This window comes from Urocampus carinirostris, chromosome 3, assembly GCF_059441175.1.
Source record: "Urocampus carinirostris isolate Australia breed hairy pipefish chromosome 3, RoL_Ucar_1.0, whole genome shotgun sequence".
Lineage (NCBI taxonomy): Eukaryota > Metazoa > Chordata > Actinopteri > Syngnathiformes > Syngnathidae > Urocampus > Urocampus carinirostris.
This window is the reverse complement of record NC_142351.1, coordinates 56,243,394-56,265,352: the sequence shown is the minus strand read 5'-3', so window position 1 is coordinate 56,265,352 and position 21,959 is coordinate 56,243,394. Positions and strand designations below refer to the sequence as shown.

Here is a 21,959-nt window from a genome sequence, read left to right as displayed (position 1 = left end):
TTAGGATACGGCAACACTGTAACATTTGAGGCTACTACGCCACGGGTCAGGACGAGATCTAGAGTGTTCCCATCTTTATGAGTGGGCACATCGACTATTTGATTGAAACCAAATGTATCAATCAGTGACTTAAATGCAATTGCAAGTGAATTTGATGGGGAGTTTATGTAAACATTAAAATCACCAACAATTACAACATTGTCCGCATAAGTTACTAAGTCTGTTAACAGTTCCGAAAATTCTTCCAAAAAATTTGAGTATGGTCCAGGTGGGCGATACACAATAACTAAATAAATTGGTGTTGACATCAAGGACCTCATAACAAGTGCTTCAAACGTTTTAAAACTAGTAGGGGTATTAGGAATAAATTTCAACTTATTTTCCGTTATAAGAGCAACACCTCCACCTTTTTTGCATGGTCGTGCCAAGTGCGAACTCACAAAGTCAAGTCATTTTTATTTGTATAGCCCTTAATCACAAAGAGTCTCAAAGGGCTTCACAGGTTATTACACAGACTATTTTTTCAGACCATTATTACACCATCCCCTGATCTGTATGTCATATTATTTTGTTGTTGTTGAGTTATTGTGTTTGTTCTGTTTTTATTTTAATGTTCGAATAAAGTTTTCATTTATTCATTCATTCATTATCAAAACAGAAATGTGGCTACAAGACAATTAATTTAAATTAACAAAGAGCAGTAGCAATATTGTATAAATAGCTGCATTGCTATTAAGTCAAGTCATGTTTATTTGTAAACAAAAAGTTTCAAGAGCTGCACAGACAAAATGAAATGAAATGATCTGCATTTATATAGCGCTTTTCAAGTCAAGACTTCCCAAAGCGCTTTACAGTGTGCTTCACATCATTACGACTGCATTGTAGTCTACAGGGTAATTTTCTTGGAAGAGCATTGCATTAAGAAAATATTTTTTTGTGTAAAAACACTATTTTAGATGTACTTTTACATTGAAAATTAAAAGTATCAGAAAAAAACAGGATATATTGTTTGTAATGATAATTGGCTAGGAATTTTGCCTCTACCAATATGGCCGCCGCACAAGCACGTGAAACTGACACTCTACTGTGGGCAGGTCCTGTTACTTCACGACAAACATGGCGACACCGTGTACAGTGAGACTCGCGCATTTTTTCACAAAATTTAAGCCACTCTATCCAAATATAAATGTAGTCCCAGCACATGCGTGTCGCCAGGTAAGTCCAATTTCATATCATCTACGATTTGTTTTTCCTGACATGTAAAATTTAAGAGGGCGGTATTAGCACGGCGATGCCCTTGATTTAGCATCGTCTTGCTATCAGAATCGTGTCTCGCTTGCAAAGTAACACATGTATACAACGTCCTGTTATAATGTCACTTCTCTCAGTGTTTAATTGTGCAGTGCAGTGAGAATTGAGACCACTTATTTTTGGGTGCGTTGCACAATGCACCGTGAAAAGTAGATAGCAACAATGCTCACACCTAAAGAGTATATTAAAACAAATCGCCACGCAAATCTTAATTTTCCGTCTTGAATATCAACAAAAAATGTACATTGATTCATGCTCACTTTTCCTCTCAAGACATTCAAATACATTTCTGTTGGAATTGTTTATATATATATATATATATATATATATATATATATATATATATATATATAATGCAATTATAACCTGTTAGTTACATCAAAGATAAACATAAGCAATAAATGCGTCGCTGTTGATACAAATCACCCTTCAAAGTTGAAGGGATTCCCAAACAACGACGTATTTTATGTTTTTAATTGTTTTGTAAATCACCCTTCTCTTCCTCCAATTATTAGTCATTCCAATGTGGCAAGAAGGTAGTTAATTTTAATAATGCATGGAGATGATGAGCAGTTCCATAGACCATCGCATACCTGTCAACCTGTACGGTTTTTATGCATTTTATGACGAGTATGACGTACATGGAAATCTGTACGGAAAAACGCAAATTTGTCAATGATGGGTATCATCCGGTATTCACCGACTATCACGAAACGGCAAATCTATCAAGTCAAAGGAGTTCGCCGCGGAAGCCTCTATCTCGGTATCGTTTTTTTCCCGTCGCAAACGAAGCGAGCAGTTTGATGCCACTGTGCGATTTCCCATCATGCATCATTTCGGGGGAAAAAAAATATGGTGTACGATTATTCTTTATTTTGTTCGGGAAAATATGATAGTTTTTACGGGCATGGAGCCGTGGAGGTTGACAGGTGTGCTTTTGTATTCACAGAATATTCTGAGCACAAAAGAGATAGATATTTACAATTGCAAGTTTTTTGTTGTAGTATTGTTTTATTCAATATTACTTATTTGTTATACACTTAGCTATAAGTTATTATTTTAAATGGCTGAAATTTTCCTTGTTTCAAATTTTCCAGCACTGTGAAGAATGACACTTTTCCATTTTGTTGTGCATTTGATATGTTATGATGACAATACATTCTATTCTTCTCTGTTTTTATTTGTTATGTTATTTTTTCATTATCTCCACATTTTATTATTTTCGTTACGTTTTGTTTTTTAATTCAAGGCACTTGGTATGCAGAATGTTTTATTTCAACTGCACCATAAAATTAACCAAATTTTCAGATGACATATTTGCTTTTTTCATCTTTTTTTGTGATTAAACTGTTCATTCCTGAATTATCTCCAAATCTGATCCTCCTTGGCCTTCTCAAGGGTGTCAGAAGACAAATATGCACAAGTGTCATCTTGCATCGGAAAAACCTGGCTGCAGCCGGCCCTGAAAAGTTCACGATGGAATTCATCGAGAAGCAAGTGGAGGAGTTCAATATTGGCAAGCGGCACTTGGCCAATATGATGGGAGAGGACCCAGAGAATTTCACCCAGGAAGACATAGACGTAAGAAGTGAAGCTTTGGGGTATTTCCGATTTTGTTCAGTTTTTGTCACTCATCTGTTAAAAGTACAGTGGAACCTCGGTTCTCGACCATAATCTGTTCCTTTTCTTTGTACGAAAACCGATTTGTACGATCACCGAAGCCGTTTTTTCCCATTAAAAGTAATGTAAAGTTGTTTTAATCCGTTCCAACACCCTGAATGTTTATCTTGAATATTTAACGTAAAGCTAACCCTGGCTAATCGTACGTTCGCGTTAGCGTAATCTTCCGTACGAAAGATTACGCTAACATGAACGTGAAAAAAAAAAAAAAAATCAGGTCGTTTACACGTCATTTAGCACCCCACAGCAAGTGGTGAGCGGTTAAAAGATAAAAGAATTACGAATAGGATTTCTTACCGGTCGGCAGAAGCCATGCTGTATTGCTGAAAGAAGGGAAACTCGCACACCTTCTTCATATTTTGCTATTATTTCTTTCTTAAATGCAATAGTTGTACGCACTACTCCTCTTTTTTCACCTGTAGCAACTTTGCTGCTTGCACCAACCTTCTTCCGAGGCATAATTAGGGGTTAAAACATACCCTTCACCGCTTTTGAAAAACGAAAATAGAAATGGAGTGTGCGTTGCCGTGACAACAGTTCTTCACGTGGGGTGGGGGCAATCTACACTTGTACGCCGCTCAGCGTTGCCCCTAGCGTCGCCCCTAGCGTCGCCCCTAGCGTACCGGCGTTCGAACTCCAATTTTTTGAACGAAAAGCAAAGCAAGAATTTCTCAAAATATTTGGTCGAGAACCGATTTGTTCGAACTGAGAGGCAATCAAAAACCGAGGTTCCCCTGTAATACGCTGGCTTGTAAGCCACAATTTTACAGTACAGTGGCCACTCTATATATGAGCTGCTCAAAATAAGAGTTGTTTTACGAGCAAAAATCTTGCCCAAATATGAGAGAAAAATTTAAGTTACGCCTAGAAATTTGGTCCATTAAAGTTATGAACGGAATCGATGAAAAGAGCAGCCTCGGCGGAGTCAAACTCCCACCCCTGGGGCCTTGCCACTAAAGAGCTTTTTAACCACCTCAGTGACTTCAACCCCAGAGATTTGAGAGCCCACCTCAGAGTCCCCATGCTCAGCTTCCTTACTGGACGACTTGATGGTGGGATTGATGAGATCTTTTAAGTATTCTGCCCACCGCTTTACAACGTTCCGGTCGGGGTCAGCGGCGCCCCATCTCCGCTTTGCAGTGTTGATGGCACACCACTTTCTTCCCTTAAGACGCCGAATGGTGGACCAGAATTTCCTCTATGCCGTTCCGAAGTCTCCTTCCAAGGCCTCGCAACTCCTCCCACCGACTACCTTACGGCCACAGCTCCGATTAGATGCCTCAACAATGGAGGCCTGAATCAATGTCCTCGTCATAGTGTTAATTTATATTCTGTAAAATTATTTTTATTTAAATGTGTTAATTTGTTTATTATGCTAACTTAGCAGTTCAATGCTTCGCGCATTATAGTCCTCTGCGCCTCATATCTGAAAAACATATCACAACAGACTATTTTTTGGGGGGAGTGCGCCTTGTATTGCAGAAAATGCGGCATATGTCTCATTAACATCTACTTTGCTAACTATTTAGGGTTAACTTGAATGAATTTTGGAGGCTGGGATCTGATTAATTGGTTTTCAGTTATTTCTAATGGGGAAAATAAGTTCGAGATACAAAACATTTGATAAACAAGCTTGATCCGAGAACAAATTTATCTAGCATGTAGAGGGGCCACTATAAAAAGAAACCAAGTGACTACTTTAGATGTAATAGTGAAAGAATGGCAGGAGCTCATTTTAGTAGTTTGTGACTGCGCGGGCTGGCACTCGTATTGTCTGACCCCTCGGTTGTGCTCCCTAGGGAATAGCTGTCATATTGTCTGAGGCACACAGGTGTGCCTACATTCGTATTGTCCCCTTTTCGAGCATTTCACCCAACCTCCCCTCGATTTTCAACCTCATTTTGCTCATCGAGCACACGCCACTTGTATCTCTGCCTCCGTAGACAACGCTAAATGTCAATGCGCCCCCTGTGCACCACCTGGTCGCTCGTCCACGTCATCAAAAACAGGGGGAACATGTTTTTGCGATGCCATCTGTTGGACGCTTTGCGTGTACTCGTGCTGAACTTTGGGTAAATGTTAGGAGTGGTCGACCTCTGCCCACTACCAGTGTTTCCAAACCTAAACTCACCTTGCCTTGAACCCGTGGGTAGTACTCCAAACACCATCTGCCGTTCTCAAGTGCTGTCTTTGGCATAACCTGCCATTTTAAAAAAAAAATGCATTATTTTTCATTACATGTCATGCTGCAGAGAAGCATTGCATACCTCTTCCCCTCTGGCTTGTTTGAGAAGAAAGCGCGACCCATCATGAAGGTAAAAACGATGACTTTACTGGACTCTCTGAAATATTTGGCCGCTCAAAGTAGCTATATTATATTTTGCAAATAGTGGTGAGATCAGGCCTGTAAAAAAATGAAGCCTGACCCGGCCTGCGGCTGTTAAAGCCCAGCTTTATCCCGACATACGACCTTGATTTGAGGTACTAAGCCCGCAGCAAACCCAAATTTTCATGTTTTATTTGTGAGGAAAAGGAAGGAGGAAGAAAGACCGATTTTGGACTACTCCGCCCCCTCCCTGCTCAGTGTCCAACAGCTTGTATTTTGTTCTGCCCGAAACCAAAAAACAAAGAACACATGACGAGTGGATAATGAAAATAAAAGTCAGCGAGAGGGAAGCCCAGCTGGCCTGACCCTGAACTAATGGTTGACATTTTAGGCTGACCCAACTTCGGGCTGGGTTCGGGGCCTGGTCTAAGATCTTACGTCTAATTGCAACGGAAAACTAGTGCAACCAAGCACAGGGATAAATACAAACTATGTCAGGGGTAGGCAAACCTTTTGAGTCGCAGGCTGTGTTTGGTTTTACATAATTAGCAAAAGGCTCAGGATTAAATAATAAATTAATTGTTTTCTTGTATCTGCTATTACGGTCTCTCAATCTAATACACAGATAACCCAAGGAAATTTTTTATGTTGATTCCATTTATTAAGACACCAAAAAAATCAAAATGTATCTGGCCCGATGTGAAAAGGAATTGCCCCCTGAACTTAATAAGTTTGGCCACCTTTGCCAGCAACAAAATAAATCAAACGTTATTGTTTGTTTTGAGCCAATCAGAGGTGGACTCAATAGTGTGTTTCGGATCGTCTTCTGCTGCATGATCTGAGAGCACTTGAGTTTAAGGGCACTAAATGATGGTTGGACATTCCCCTTCAGGATCCTGAAGGACGAACGTTCGGCCATCAGTTTGTGCCCTCAAACTCAAGCTTTCTTGAATCATGCAGCAGGACAACAATCAAAAACACACCATCAAGTTTAACTCTAAATAGCTCCAAAAAAAAAACCATAATAAAAGTTATTGAATAGCCAAGTCAAAATCCAGATTTAAATCCAATTGGGATGCTGTGGTGTGACCTTAATGGGCAGTGCATGCTAGAAAATCCTCCACTTTTGCAAACTAGTGGGTCAAAATGTCTCCACAGCATTGTGAAAGACTCATTACCAATTATTATATATTTTTTGATACTCATTAATTGGAATCGACATTTCAAAACTGCATTTTGTCTTACTTTAGGTTGTCCATGTGTGATATTACAATTTGTCTGATGATCCGAAACCTTCGTGAGTGATAAATATGCAAAAAAACACAGAAATCCAGAAGGGGGTAAATACTTTACGGTACCCTGTGTTTTTTGATTGATTAATCAAATTAAATCAGGTTTGAAAGACTGAGAATTAAAGCAAAGTTATATATAAAGTTTTATGCACTACATTTATTAATATGCATTAAAAAATGAAATTTAAAGAAATTATTGAATAAAAAGAAACTACATACAATTATAGAAAGCTATTTGAATGTCGGACTTAAAAATACATTATCTATGTAGGGGAGACACACAAGAGTAGCTCCAAAACACAGTTGTGTGTGTGTGTGTTGGGGCGCACGGGATACACACATATCACCGTGCTGGGGAAAACTATTGCACAAATGGGAAGAGGGGGTTTACGTTCTCTCTAAGCATTGCCACTTACAATTGTTTAAGACGAGAAATAGTGAAACTAAATTTTATACCAATTTTCCATCTAAAATAAGTGATTTACACTATGCTTGAGTGTATTTTATACTTGAATAAATGCGTTGTCATTGTTATATTTCTACCATCTCTATGTCGTGGGCCAGATTAAAATGCCTGACACAGTTAACATTTGAGTAAATGCAGTTTAACATCTGAACAACTCACCTGAAACATCACGGACTTAAACAAACTCCGGCAGAGCTATTAATAAATTGTTCTCTTCAATTGTCATAATGGGCGACTGAAGCTAAAAAAAAGTTCTGCACATTGTCTTTTACATAAACCAGACTAGATGTATCACTTAAGCACTAGGGTCGTCGGGGTACCATTTCCTGTGGGGTTTCTTGGGCAAGTAAAGCCTGGTGGCGCCCATCCCTCACCAGGCCAACGAGCTAGAGACTTGCCAATTTTACAAAATCAGAAGTTTACAGCTAGCCGGATTAAATCATCCAACGGGCTGCACATTTGATATGCCTGGTCTTATTTGTTTATGGGTTCCCAAAGACATTTTCCAAACTTTTGAAGCAACACTGGAAAAAGTACACCCTTCCCAACTAGAAGAGAAGCATTTTTTTCATTTCTAATTAATGAAGTATTCATTTTTTACCTTTAGGTGGCACTAAATAATACACACTGTCCATTTAACATAAGCAGCTGTTATTTATGAAAGTGTATCTCTTTCAACATCTTGACCTGTCCTTTTATCTTCAGCATCCAGAAGAAATCTTCCCAAAGCAGCGGGGTATGTAATGTCTAAAACATTTTCACCGATGTAGTCTGAAATTAAAGTTTGACATTCTCATCCTGCAGCTGTCCAATGGGGGGCCGACAGGCGGCCATTCCACTTCCTGTTTTACACACGGAAACAGGCTTACTACACCCTAATGCACGTGAGTTTTTGAGAACGTATTTCCATGTAATCTTGAAAATCCTGAAGAAGGTGTAATATTGGTCCACAGGTTTATTGATCTAAAAAGGTGTTTTGCGTACCTAAAGTATATTCGAACATATACCGAGGGCAGCGCAGTAAAAGGACGATGATTCGTATGCCAAAAGATGAGTGCAGATGTCTCTTTGTTGAAACAGGCAGTCGGACCCTGTGCGTCTTTGCACCATGTGCCAAACAGTTGTAGGTTAGCTAATTAAGAACTAAGAATTTGTGGAAAAGCATCAAGGTGAAAAAAATAAAATGCTCAATTGGAAAAATAATTAGTGTTAAGGCTGCAAGCAACAACTATTCCAAATTGTTTTAATTTAATCTTTTATCTCAAAATTCTACACAAAATACCTTATTATGACAATGTGAAAAAGTTTTTTTTTTTTTTACTTTTTTTGAATTTATTAAAAATAGAAAACTAAGAAATCACATTTACATAAGTATTCACAGCCTTTGCTTAATACTTTGTTGATCCACCTTAGGCAGCAAATACAGCCTCAAGTCTTTTTTAATATGATCCCACAAGTTTAGCACACCTATCTTTAGGCATTTTTGCCCATTCTTCTTTGCGATAAGTCTCAAGCTCATTCAGGTTGGATGGGAGACGTTTGTGCACAGCCATTTTCAGATCTCTCCAGAGATGTTCGATCGGATTCAAGTCTGGACTCTGGCTGGGCCACTCCAGGACATTCACGGAGTGGTTCTGAAGCCAATCTTTTGAGATCTTGGCTGTGTGGCGTTGTCCTGCTGAAAAATGAACCTTCGCCCCAGCCTGAGATCAAGAGCGCTCTGGAGCAGGTTTTCATCCAGGATATCTCTATATATTGCTGTATTCATTTTTCCTTCTATCCTGACTAGTCTGCCAGTTCCTGCTGCTGAAAAGCATCCCCACAGCATGATGCTGCCACTACCATGCTTCACTGTAGGGATGGTATTGACCTGGTGATGAGCAGTGCCTGGTTTTCTCCAAACATGGCGCCTGGCATTCACACCAAAGAGTTCAATCTTTGTCTCATCAGACCAGAGAAATTTGTTTCTCATGGTCTGAGAGTCATTCAGGTGCTTTTTGGCAAATTCCAGACGGGCTTCCATGTTCCTTTTACTAAGGAGTGGCTTTCGTTTGGCCACTCTACCATACAGGCCTGATTGGTGGATTGCTGCAGAGATGGTTGTCCTTCTGGAAGGCTCTCCTCTCTCCACAGAGGAACGCTGGAGCTCTGACAGAGTGACCATCGGGTTCTTGGTCACCTCCCTGACTAAGGCCCTTCTTCCCCGATCGCTCAGTTTACAGGGATCAGAATTTTCCGCGGATCCGCGGATTTCCGCTGTTTTTGAACCCCAAAGGTCATTCCCGTAAATCGTCTAAATTCGATGAGAAAATATTTGGGGGGGGTGAGGTATGATACGTGACTGTTTCATCACCCCAAGTTAGCATTTAGACCATTGGTCGATAGGTTCGCTGATAACCAATCAGCTGAGCTTTTGTTCAGAGCATTGGCTTTCTCAAACATGGCGCTCCTTCCGGTCTTTTCAAACGGTGAAATGAGTGTTTGAAAAAGTAAATATGAAAATACTAAGAAAAGAAGACGAGGCTTTTGTCTCCGAGATTGATAAAGGAATCAAGAATAAATTTAAGTGGTCATGGCTGGAGAAGACTGTCACAGTAAACGTTAAAATCGGCGCAAAGATCGAGGAAGTTACAGAAACTTTCAGCCAGTTCATCGCAAAGTGTGTTCCAGGGAAAGCAAAGTGTCTATACTGTGTCGATCTGATCAATTATGGTACGCGAGGTTGTGTGTTACTGATCGATCATGCTAAAATGAACAAGCACAAAGCAAAAATAGCTTGCCGGCGATCAAATTGTGCAGTCGGATCCGCATTTAAAATCGGCAGCCACCGGTTCAACATTATTGGCCGTTTCAAATACTTCCACTTCAAATACTAGCAGCAGTCAACCACTGGTTCCCCTGTGTGACAGAAAATCCCAATCTGAGGTATTTATAAATCTATTTATTTATGAAATGATTTTATCTTTTGTGTTTATACAATATTTAGAACAGGATAAACAAAATTTAAAATTTGTTATAAACATGATTAAAATAGATTATTTTGTATCATGATCATGTTCAATATTACAAATGCTTTTAATGTCAATATATTATTATTTTTTTTGATATATATATATATATATATATATATATATATATATATATATAATAATAATAATAATAATTTCCTTGTATTGTCATTCTGTGTAACAATGTACACAGAACGAAATGTCGATTGCACCTGACCCGTTGTAGCGAGCCGATGCAGCCGCAGCCAACAGAGGGCGCCGCCGACCACTTTTTAAGTCTTAGGAATGACTCGGCCGGGGCGCGAACCACCGACCTCCCAGTCTCAAAGCGGGCGTCTTACCATCTAGGCTACTGAGCTGGTATATATATATATATATGTAATACATGGTTTCTGTTTTGTTGGATTTAATTCATTCTAGTGCAATTTTCACATAGCAAATAAGATAAATGCTGTTGACTTCAGGGGGGCTTTGCCCCCCTGAGCCCCCCACCGGGCTCCGCCCTGGACCCTGGCTATTTCAGCTGAAAATGAAAATCTCCATTCTGATCCCTGAGTTTAGAAGGCCGGCCAGCTCTAGGAAGAGTCCTGGTGGTTCCAAATGTCTTCCATTTACAAATAATGGAGGCCACTGTGCTCATTGTGACCTTCAAAGCAGCAGGAATGTATGTATCCTTCCCCAGATTTGTGCCTCAAGACAATCCTGTCATGCAGGTCTACAGACAATTCTTTTGACTTAATGCTTGGTGTTTGTGCTCTGACATGCACACTCAACTGTGGGACCTGATATAGACAGGTGTGTGCCTTTCCAAATCATGTCCAATCAACTGAATTTACTGCAGGTGGACTCCAATTAAGCTGTAGAAAGATCTCAAGGATGATCAGTGGAAAAAAGATGCACCTGAGCTCAATTTTGAGCTTCATGGCAAAAGCTGTGAATACTTATGTAAATGTGATTTCTTAGTTTTCTATTTTTAATAAATTCAAAAAAATAAAAAACTTTTTCACATTGTCATAATTGAGTATTTTGTGTAGAATTTTGAGATAAGAGATTAAATTAATACAATTTGGAATGAGGCTGTAACATAACAAAATGTGGAAAGAGTGAAGCGCTGTGAATACTTTCTGGATGCACTGTATGAAAATGATTTCCCCTATTTTAAACCAGTTAGCAAACAGTGCTCGGTTCGAAGGGGCGTAAAATTCTGTAAATGAGCCTCTGTCCATTTTTTTAGTACAAGCAAATGAATTAAAATTAATTAAACATTTTTATTCCTTGTAAACCATGAACAGGTTCATTAGAGGCAGTAAATAAAACAAGTTGTCAACTCCAATGTCTGTAACAAAACAACTTAATTCCTAACAATTTGAAATCAAACAGGCTTAGTAATGCAAGCATCTATTTTTAAATGTGTTTGCTGATTCTCATAGAATTTAGCTAGACCTTGAATTGAGCCAAGTCTCTACGATGATTAATATACATGAGTCCCAAAGGTAGCAGTTTCCGATGAGTTTAAGCTCCAAGTCTTCCGTTTTTTTTGGTAATGGATCTGGAGTTGCTGAAATACGGGCTCCGCGAGGGTAGCTTGTGAGGGTTGCTAAGTAGCTTATTTGCAGTAGGATGGACCTGCAGCTCAGCTTTTGCCTTTTCCCCGCCACCGGCTCAGTTGTTTCTTGAACCTGACAATAATCCACAGAGCACCTGGTTGTGATCAACATTTCTCTACCCTCCTTTGACTGTCCTCGAAGTCAGATTTAATTGATGAATTTCTTTTCAATGTAACGAGCTATGCTTTCTAGTTAGTTTTGGGAGGCAGCGCCTGCCCGTTGTTTCACTTACAGCATACACCAGCCTATCACAGTCGCGTACGCACAGTCGCACCCACCCAACACATACCGCCATTCCTACTCTTTCTTCTCTGTCTGCTGTCTATCAGAACACAATTTTCGCGAAGGAGTAAACCAGGGATGACCGAAGTGCGAAGTATACTTCCGGCGCCGGCGCGAATGGCAGCCACTCCAGCAAGCTCCCGTGTTATTTTCGCTACTTTTGTGATTTATTGTTTTGTTTTTGCTTCTATCTTCGGTGTTTTTCGCCCCCTTAGACAACTACACTTTGGATTACTTTCTATCCTATGGATATATAACGCACAAAAATGCGTTTATTTGAGGAATCAACTCCTCTACCTGAAGAATTCTCGAGCCGGCGTGGTTCCCCTTTTACCTGACGGGCATGTAAACACTAAGATTTCTATCTGCTGCCGTGATGTCGAACTTTATATGCGGATTCAGACAAAAATGATTTCCCCTATTTTAAACCAGTTAGCAAACAGTGCTCGGTTCGAAGGGGCGTAAAATTCTGGTCCCTATTATTTGCCCAGAGAGTTTGGACACGCCATTGCTGTGATTGTTTACATCCCACCGCGCGCTGATGCGGAAATAGCGTGTGACGTCATCCACTCCGCTGTGGCCAAGCTACAAACACAACACCCGGAGGCCGCCATGTTAATCTCTGGGGACTTCAATCACGTGACTCTTGATACAACACTGCCCTCTTTCGTCCAGTATGTGGACTGCAAGACCAGGGGAAATAGGACTATTGACCTACTATATACAAATATTAAGGACGCATACAGTGCTACGCCACTGCCTGCCCATGGGAAAGGAGACCACAACCTCATTCTGCTTAAACCTCATTACAAACCAAAAGTGAGGAGGCTACCAACAACCACACGCTCTTTCAGGAAATGGTCTACTGAGGCAGAGCAGGCTCTGAGAGACCGCTTTGGACGTACGGACTGGGATGTCCTGCTAGGGTCCAGCAGTGGGGACATTGAGGAGGTGGCAAACTGCACCACTGACTACATTACCTTCTGTATGGACAATGTTGTTCCTATAAAAACTGTACGCTGCTATGCCAACAACAAGCCCTGGATCACGAGCAACATCAAGTGCCTTCTGAACCAAAAAAAAAGGGGGCCTTTAAAGATGGTGATCAGCAGGAGCTAAAACGAGTAAAGAGGGAGCTCAGAGTCCAGCTCCGGGAAGGGAAGGAGCAGTACAGGAGGAAGTTGGAGAAAAAGCTGCAGTACAACAGCATGAAGGAGGTGTGGAAAGGGATGAAAACCATTAGTGGCTGCAGCACCAAGCAGGGTGTGGCTGTTGACGTAGATGTGGGGAGAGTCAACCAGTTAAACAACTTTTTCAACAGGTTTGACCACCCCAACTCATCCTCACCCCAGAGTACTGCAGCTATCCCTCCCCCTCTGGACACTAGCACGGAGGACATCCCCCCACTCAAGATAACTGCAGCCCAGGTGTGTGGAGAGCTGAGGAGGCTGCGAACCAGCAAGGCAGCTGGTCCAGATGGAGTATCCCCCCGACTGCTGAAGGCCTGTGCGTTGGAGCTGGGAGACCCTCTACAGAGCATCTTCAACCTGAGCCTTGAACAGGGGAGGGTCCTTCAGCTGTTGAAAACATCCTGCATCATCCCAGTCCCAAAGAAATCAAGCCCTGAGGAACTCAACGACTTCAGGCCGGTCGCCCTGACATCACATGTGATGAAAACCATGGAGCGGTTGCTGCTGCACCACCTGAGGCTACAGGTCCGTCACGCCATCGACCCTCTGCAATTTGCTTACCAGGAGACGGTGGGAGTGGAGGATGCCATAATCTACATGCTACATATTGTGACCTGGGCACTCCGGTCCTGGAGGGCCATACGTCCTGCCAGATTTTGAAGTTTGCTCTTCTTTAACTCAGGTGATACAAATTATAACCTCGTTAGCAAGCTAGCAAGTGCTCGTTAACGATACTGGTGATTGGAAGCACCTGTATTGGATCAGAGAAACCTCAAAAATCATGCAGAACATGCGGCCCTCCAGGACCGGAGGGCCCAGGTCTGCAGCTACACCGATCCCTCTCTCACCTGGATAGGTCTAACGGGGCTGTGAGGATTAAATTTTTGGACTTCTCCAGTGTCTTCAATACCATACAGCCTCTGCTACTGAGTAGGAAACTAACAGAGATGGGAGTTAGCTCACACCTTGTAGAATGGATTACGGACTACCTGACATGCACACCTCAGTATGTGAAACAGGGGGGCTGTACATCGGACACTGTGGTTAGCAGCACAGGATCTCCGCAGGGGACCGTGCTCTCTCCGTTCCTATTCACTCTGTATACATCGGACTTTCAGTACAACTCTGAGTCCTGCCACGTGCAAAAGTTTGCTGATGACACTGCGATCGTGGGATGTATCAGAAGTGGGCAGGAGGAGGAGTACAGAAAATTAATTCAGGACTTTGTCCAATGGAGCGATGCAAACCACCTGCACCTGAACACCACCAAGACCAGGGAGATGGTGGTGGACTTCAGGAGAACTAGATCTCACCCGGTTCCTGTAACCATCAAAGGAGAATGTGTAGAATTTGTCCAGACCTACAAATACCAGGGTGTGCAGCTGGACAACAAACTGGACTGGACTGCCAACACAGAAGCTCTATGTAGGAAAGGTCCAAGCCGACTTTACTTCCTCAGAAGGCTGGCGTCCATCAACATCTGCAAAAAGCTCCTGAAAACATTCTATGAGACTGTTGTGGCAAGCGCCCTCTTCTTTGCCGCAGCGTGTTGGGGAGGCAGCATCATGAAGAAGGATGCCTCTCATCTCAATAAACTGGCGAGGAAAGCAAGCTCTGTTGTGAGCACAGAGCTGGACAGGCTGACAACAGTAGCTGAGAGACGGGCACTGGAAAAGCTGCGGTCAATCATGGACAATTCATCACATCCACTACACAGCATTATATCCAGACAGAAGAGCAGCTTCAGCGACAGACTGTTGTCACTGTCTTGTACCACGGACAGACTGAAGAGATCTTTTCTTCCTCATGCCATGAGGCTCTTTAACTCCTCCCGGCAGAGTAAAGGCCCACATTAAACCACACCCCCTACATTGCATATTAAAGAATTTTATTGCAATATGTATTCTGTGTAGCACTATCTAGATACTCTATAGAACACGCTACAGTGGGTATAAGCATGTCACATCGGGTATTTGTATATTGTATTCTTCTTGCTTTATTATTGTATTGTTTCTCAGCACAGGGATGCTGCTGGAAATGTGAATTTCCCTGCGGGGATGAATAAAGTATCAATCTATCTATCTATCTAAGTAGCAAGGGGTCTCTGTGATACATTACATAGTAATAATATTAACAATATTCGGAACATAAAGTCAATATTCAGCAATTTTGATTAAAAAAATCAAAACACTGTGAAGTGAAATGAGAAAGAACTTGAAAATAAACACTAAATCAATATAGAATAGAATAGAATAGAATATACCTTTATTGTCATTGTTACAACATGGGTTTAACATATTGTGACAACGAAATTGGACGTGGCACTCCAGTTTCACATGTAACAGTGAGGATAAAAGAAAACAAAGAGGATAAAGGTTATAATTTACACAATATTTACACAAGAAAGTGTGGGCATGTAGGATGTTACATACAGTTTTAGGATCGTATTTGTGCAATATATACCTATAACCATTAAATATGTTTTATTTTATACCTCCCATGTTGACAGGTGAGCTGGTGCTTCTCCTTACCTGCCTCCCCTTCACTGTTCTAATGTTTTTATACTGCACTTTGAGTTGCATTTCCTTGTGTGAGAAGTACTTTACAAATAAAAATGATTTTTGAATTTTAGGACACACAGAGCAAAATTCTTACCATCGAGAAGCATCAGGATCGTCTGCGAGCCAAAGGACTTTTTTCCCAGGATGTCAAGGGGATGTGGGTACACATGTTTGCAAAGGCACGTTATCATGAAGGTAATAATAAACAATTTGCCTCTCATTAGCACCCTCGGAACAAGCAGGTGGCTCCTAAAGGAGGAACTGGAGGAGGTTCTGGTTGAGTCCATTTCTGTTCATGACGTAAGTAATCCCACGCAAACAATGCCATATGTGTTTATTGGGCTTTTGACTGTATTTCATTTACCTAAATAAATTGCAATGACAGTTAAGACTTCACATGATCTCCATATTGAATTAGAATTAGAATAGTCTTTCTTGTCATTGATAACAATGTGGTGAACATTGTTTGCAACAAGAATAGACATGGCATTCCTGGATAACCACATAAGAAAGACTTGAAAGAGAAAAAAAGGTAAAGAGTGATGGGATTAATGGGCAAAAATATTTTAGTTGTAATAAGGGCAGCATAGTGGCGCAGTGGTTAGCGCGTGTGCGGCACAGTTCTGAGGTCATAAGATGAACCTCCTGTGTGGAGTTTGCATGTTCTACGCGCACTCCAGTTTCCTCCCACATTCCAAAAACATGCATGTTAGGTTAATTGGCCGGTCCTAATTGTCCCTAGGTGTGAATGAGCCAGTGAGTTGTCTGTCCCTGTGTGCCCTGCAATTGGCTGGCAACCAGTACAGGGTGTCCCCTGCCTACTGCCCGAAGATAGCTGGGATGGGCTCCAGCACCCCCGCGACCCTACTGATGATAAGCGGTGCAGATAATGGATGGATAGTTGTAATAATAGTGCAACTTTATTTTTCACTTGGAATGCAACACATTCTCGGTTTAAATTTCGATATCTTTTGTGCCGAAAATGACCAAGCGTTAAATTTTACGTTTAGGTCTAAAAAAGAAAATTAAACCAAAAACAATAATTTCAAAATATTTTTTGAAGACGTGACGTCTAAAATGAGGCGAGTCGTGTGAAGCCAGTACTTTTTGAACACCTCAATCCTGCTTATTTTTCATTTTGCACTCGAGGAAGAAGTTAGAGCTCAAAACAGGAGGTCTGCTAAGCTTTTACCAACAACACATTTTATTCTGGTAGATATTTGAGTGTTACTTGTTTGCTGCATTAGATTGCGCTGAACTATCACAACATGATCACTGTCTTCTTCGTATCCTTCTTTCTCAGGTTGTCTTTTACCCATTCACTGTCATGTCCAACAAAAGTTAAAATGCCCTAAATATACTTGTAAAAAAGGGGAGCGTGGGTGGCAGAGATTGTGATTTTGTTTTGTAAGTTAGTTAAATATAAGAAAGTTTGATTGTCAGTCAGCCAGATAGTTCATTCATAGTTAGACACTAAATTGATTCAATCCCACTACATTGGAGAGAATCGTTTTATCAAACAGTTGTTTATTGCAATCATCTGCGTGCATCGGTTTCCTTATTTGTAAAAAAGAAAATCATAAACAAATAATATTGATTCATCGGGATTTTATTGTGACTTTACAATATTAAATAAAGCTGCAATACCTCTTTTTTCCAGCAGGGGTAAGTAAAGACCCAATATAAATTAAACCGGCAAGTACCGTAAACCTTTTTGCTGAAACGGTGAGAGCAACTATCTCAAGGGTTCATGAGGCTTCACTTTGCCCTTTACTATTTATCTTTTTTTTAAAGAACTTATCATTATTTTTGTACTATGCGAGGTTGTTGAAAGTATTCAAATTCAGCTGCTAGTAATATGCCAGTCTTTTAAATCATTTTGAGTATTTTTTTTATGGCAAGTCTGTGTGAAATAGATGATTATTTATTAATATTTGTAATTCATCTCAGTGTTGCTATTTTAGTCTTTCGGAAGAGGGTTACATATTTTCGCTTTTAGCTCTGAATTTTCATTTGGTGCAGCTCTTATTTTTACCTAACCTTATGTTTTGTAAATCCGTAATCATCAGTAACGCTCCACCGTTGCTTTTTGTTTCCGTACAATCACTCCCTCCAGTTAATGGAGCGTATCGATGATTTTCTTTTCAGTACAAACACTTCCTCCAGTTAATGGAGCGTCTGCTGTCTCTTCCATACTGCGCCTTGGAAGAAAAGTTTGTCCTAACCTACCGCCAAGCACTTGAAATACAGTCCAGAAAGCAGACAATTGCTTCCCTGGAAAAAGATGAAAAAGGGCGAGCTTTTAGTGCCTCACAAGGTACACACAAACTTTTGTTGTTGTTGTTTTTGTTTACGTTGCAATTAACAGTTATTGTTCTCTTCTAGGACGTAGAAAGACATCAAATGCCTCTGTTGTCTTGAGAGATGGCGGTTCTGGAAGCATTAGCATCAATGGTCAGAGCTACGTCCAGTACTTCTCTTTACTGCAAGACAGGTGTGCCACTGCTGATTTTTTTAAAGGCTGATTCATTCCTTCCACAGACACAGTCTTTATCTCCTTGTTGTGAGTTAATTACGTTGTTGAAAATCGGTGTCGGGCTTCCTCACTCACTGCACTTGATGAGTCAGGTCTTTTCTGCTAATAAGTGGCAGTGCTCAAAATCACCCAACTGCTTCATCACGGTTGCAAAAAGTTTGAAGTATAAAAATGAAGATTGAGGAAATTTTATAGCATTTGTAGCAAAAAATGGGTGGTCACTAAATTATTTTAAACAAAAGTTCTTTGACCAATTAATCTGAGTAATCGAGTTAATTCTTGCCTCTTCTTGGATTCTTATTTTCAGGAAAAGAATGAAAACCCTTTTCAGTCTCATAATTTGAAGATTTGGCTACATCGCTATTTTAAGTGAGTTATTAATTATTTTTAACAGTCTAGTCAAGTCATGTTTATTTGTATAGCCTAAAATCACAAGACACACCCTCTCAGGATTATGGAGTTTTTTTTATGGAACTTGAACAGAACACAAAACAAGAATTAGAAAATGAAATAAAGAAAGATTAAAGTTGGAATCGGGAACAATTTAGAAGAAAAAAACTTTAATGGCTTAATTATTACGTTATTGTAATTTGATAGAATTCCCCCTTAACGTCACACAAATACCTCAATTCATGAGATGGAACTGTGGTTATCGTTCGATGAAGGCCTAGTCTGGATGTCCTCGGCGTTAGAGCGGTGATGGACCCTCAAGGCTGAAGACCCAGTCAGGACGAGGACCTTAGAATGCAGTGTTTTAAAGCCGTTGTTGGCTGCAGGTGGCTGTCGGCCTCTTTGAAGTCGCTGGCTGTGTCCGAAGGCTGTATAAATGGGCAAATAGTGGTGTGTTTAAATAAATAACAATGTCTGCTGTTAACTTTACAAACTCAAAATTATTTTGTATTTCCAAATAAAAGGTAGGATTTGGCAATCCTAATATTAAGTTATTAAATAATTTCTTCACATCAGTGTGGCATAGTCAACCAACTTGTGTTATTTTACTCCATAAGTGCCTTACGGTATTCCACAATTCTTTTTTTTTTTTTTTTTGGCTCTTTCTGCATTTATGGTGGCCAACACCTGGTAGTCATGGCCAAAACAGCATTTTCTATATCAACCCACAACTTTTAGATTGGATGAGATCTGGGGATTGGGCTGGCCGCTCCATAACATTAATTTTATTGGTTTAGAACCAATACTTCACTTATCTACTGGTGTGTTTGGGGACATTGTCTTATTGAAACACCCACTTCAAGGGCATATCCTCTTCAGCATAAGGCAACTTAACCTCTTAAAGTATTTGATCCATGATCCTTGGTATGCAATACATGGGCCTACATCAGAGTAGGTGAAACATGCCCAGACCATGATACTTGCACCACCATGCTTCACTGTGTTCAATCTGTACTGATGTTTGAATTTAGAGTTTTAGGGTTGTCTCACACACTGACTGTGGCGCCTGGACTCAAAAAGGTCAATTTTACTTGCATTATACCACAAAATGTTCCTCCATTTTTCTTTAGGCCAGTTGATGTTTTCTTTGGCGAATCATAACCTCTTCTGCACTTACTTTTTTTTAACAGAGGGACTTTGTGTGGGATTCTTGAAAATACATTTGCTTTACACAGACGTTTTCTAACTGTCACAGCACCAGGGTTGGGTAGGGTTACTTTAACTTGATTACTTTCAATTACTCTTGGATTACTCCAGTACCAAATATGCTAATAAAAGACAAAAGAAACTAAATATGAATACAATTATGACGCACAACACGTGGTAAGCTTTCTCTCCTGGCTTTGATCTCTTTGATTTCCGGCAAAACTAACATAAAATGCGACAGAAACAAAATGAAAATAAATCCAAACAGCTTGCCAACATCATTTTTGCCGTTCCATGTATTCCGTTACTCCACAGGCCTGCACAAAATTTATTAATTTTTTTCATATTTAGTTTATTTTGTCTTTTATTAGAATATTTTGTATAGTAATCCAAAAGTAATTGAAAGTAATCAAGTTAAAGTAATCCTACCCAACCCTGCACACAGTCTGCAGTTACTTGTAACTGCAGACTGTGTTTGATAGTCCTGGAGCTGATCATTGGCTGGGCCTTTGCCATTCTGGTTATTCTCTGGTCCATTCTAATAGTTGCCTTCTGTTTTCTTCCATTTGTCCCCTATATTTCTACCCATTTTAAGCCATTGGAGATCATTCTTCCCTCTTCAATCAACTTTTTAGTAAAATAACCCGTTCTTCGGAACAGTGTCTTTAACAACCTATTTTCCTCAAATGCATGCTCAACCTGAGCTGGCTTCATCATCCTTAAGTAGGCGCCACCCAATTTTCTACACAAAAGTATACAGTAATCAAAGGTTTTGCTGTATCACAGGTGAATAGTGGCAGACATGTTTTTCAAATGTCACAATCCATTTCTATTAATTCACCACAAGGCATCATTTATAAATATTTTCCAAATGTTACTTGTATTACTACAAACGTAAGAAACCTGTTAAATTGTTATTAATATTTTGGGGATGTATATTGTTACGTGGCTGAAATTGATATTGGCAGAGAGCAAGATCCCTTATTTCCTGGAGCCACAGTTAAGCCTCATATCCCAATAACAAGCGCTTGCAAGACAATGTATTTGTTCTTCTACATCCTCAGTTACGTGTGAGTGTGAGTTTTCAAAGGCTTTGCACATTTGATTCAAGAGACAAAATAGATGTGTGCCTGCAGTGGGACCTATTAATTTTCTCAAACCCTAATCAATAAATAGTAGTTTGCAAAATTATTTGCATGAATGGATTTTTTTATTGAATGGTTAAAACAAGTTATCAACAATGAATCCTGATTCTTCTGGACTTAATTGCAATATTACAATATTAAATACAGCAGTAAAGAGTCAATATGAAAGAAACAGAGTAGAGAACCTTTGAATGGAACAGTTGGTCCAATGTCTCATTGATACATGTGGCCTCACTTTGCTGGTCACTACCTAACGTTTTCCTTTCCTTCTTTTTGATGTCAAACAGAGAACAGCTCATGTTTCCGTTCCAGTTCATGGACATGCTGGGACGCTTTGACGTAGAGAGCACTGTGAGCGGAGGTGGGCGGTCCAGCCAGGCGGGGGCGCTGCGGCTCGCCATTTCCCGGGCTTTGTGCAGCTTTCTCTCCGAGACAGATGTAGAATCCATGAGGCAAGGTGGGAATGGTTGTCTGCCGCGTTTTGACAATTATTAATGTGGATGTAAAAAAAACACTAGAGTTTGATTTTTTTGTTCTTTGTTTGCCAGGTGGTCTTCTCACTCCTGATCCAAGAGTGAGGGAAAGAAAGAAGCCCGGTCAGGAAGGTGCCAGAAAGAAATTTACTTGGAAGAAACGCTGAAGAGTATTGCCAGAGAACTTGAAAAATTTGGAGTTTGTTGATTTTATCTTGTGGACCCGCTGAACTGAGATTTTTCTCTGATACTCATCTGGCATATATGTCATTGATGCCATGAATGACACGGGAGGCACTTACCCACCAAACTCTTGTACAAAAATGTTTTGTTGTGAAAAGTGTCTAGACAGTCAAAGGGATGAGATTTAAATAATCTCTGGCCTTTTCCCCGTTTGTCCTTGTTTTTTTGGTTTTTTTTTTCATGTTTTTGGATGATCAGATGGAGAAAAATAAAATGTCAATCAACGATTGGCCATGAATAACA

At 40.3% G+C, this 21,959-nt stretch overlaps 1 protein-coding gene across 1 annotated transcript; it reads left to right on the top strand.

Moving 5' to 3' along the window:
• Positions 1-1,059: 1,059 nt before the first annotated feature.
• Positions 1,060-21,959, top strand: mrps9 (mitochondrial ribosomal protein S9). The gene is made up of 11 exons (XM_088332600.1): positions 1,060-1,215; positions 2,710-2,892; positions 5,244-5,306; positions 7,781-7,811; positions 7,880-7,959; positions 15,795-15,880; positions 15,948-16,023; positions 17,872-18,040; positions 18,109-18,217; positions 21,288-21,457; positions 21,549-21,959. The coding sequence occupies exons 1-11, from the start codon at positions 1,117-1,119 to the stop codon at positions 21,638-21,640; spliced, it is 1,158 nt and encodes a 385-aa protein (XP_088188726.1). The 5' UTR covers positions 1,060-1,116; the 3' UTR covers positions 21,641-21,959.

What these genes read in the sequence shown, in the direction of transcription:
- mrps9 (XM_088332600.1), top strand. Translation starts at nt 1,117, where the DNA reads ATGGCGACACCGTGTACAGTGAGACTCGCGCATTTTTTCACAAAATTT. An exon ending in TCACCCAGGAAGACATAGAC is followed by an intron (nt 2,893 to 5,243) that starts GTAAGAAGTGAA and finishes GTCATGCTGCAG; the next exon opens with AGAAGCATTGCATACCTCTT. An exon ending in TCCCAGGATGTCAAGGGGAT is followed by an intron (nt 15,881 to 15,947) that starts GTGGGTACACAT and finishes GCCTCTCATTAG; the next exon opens with CACCCTCGGAACAAGCAGGT.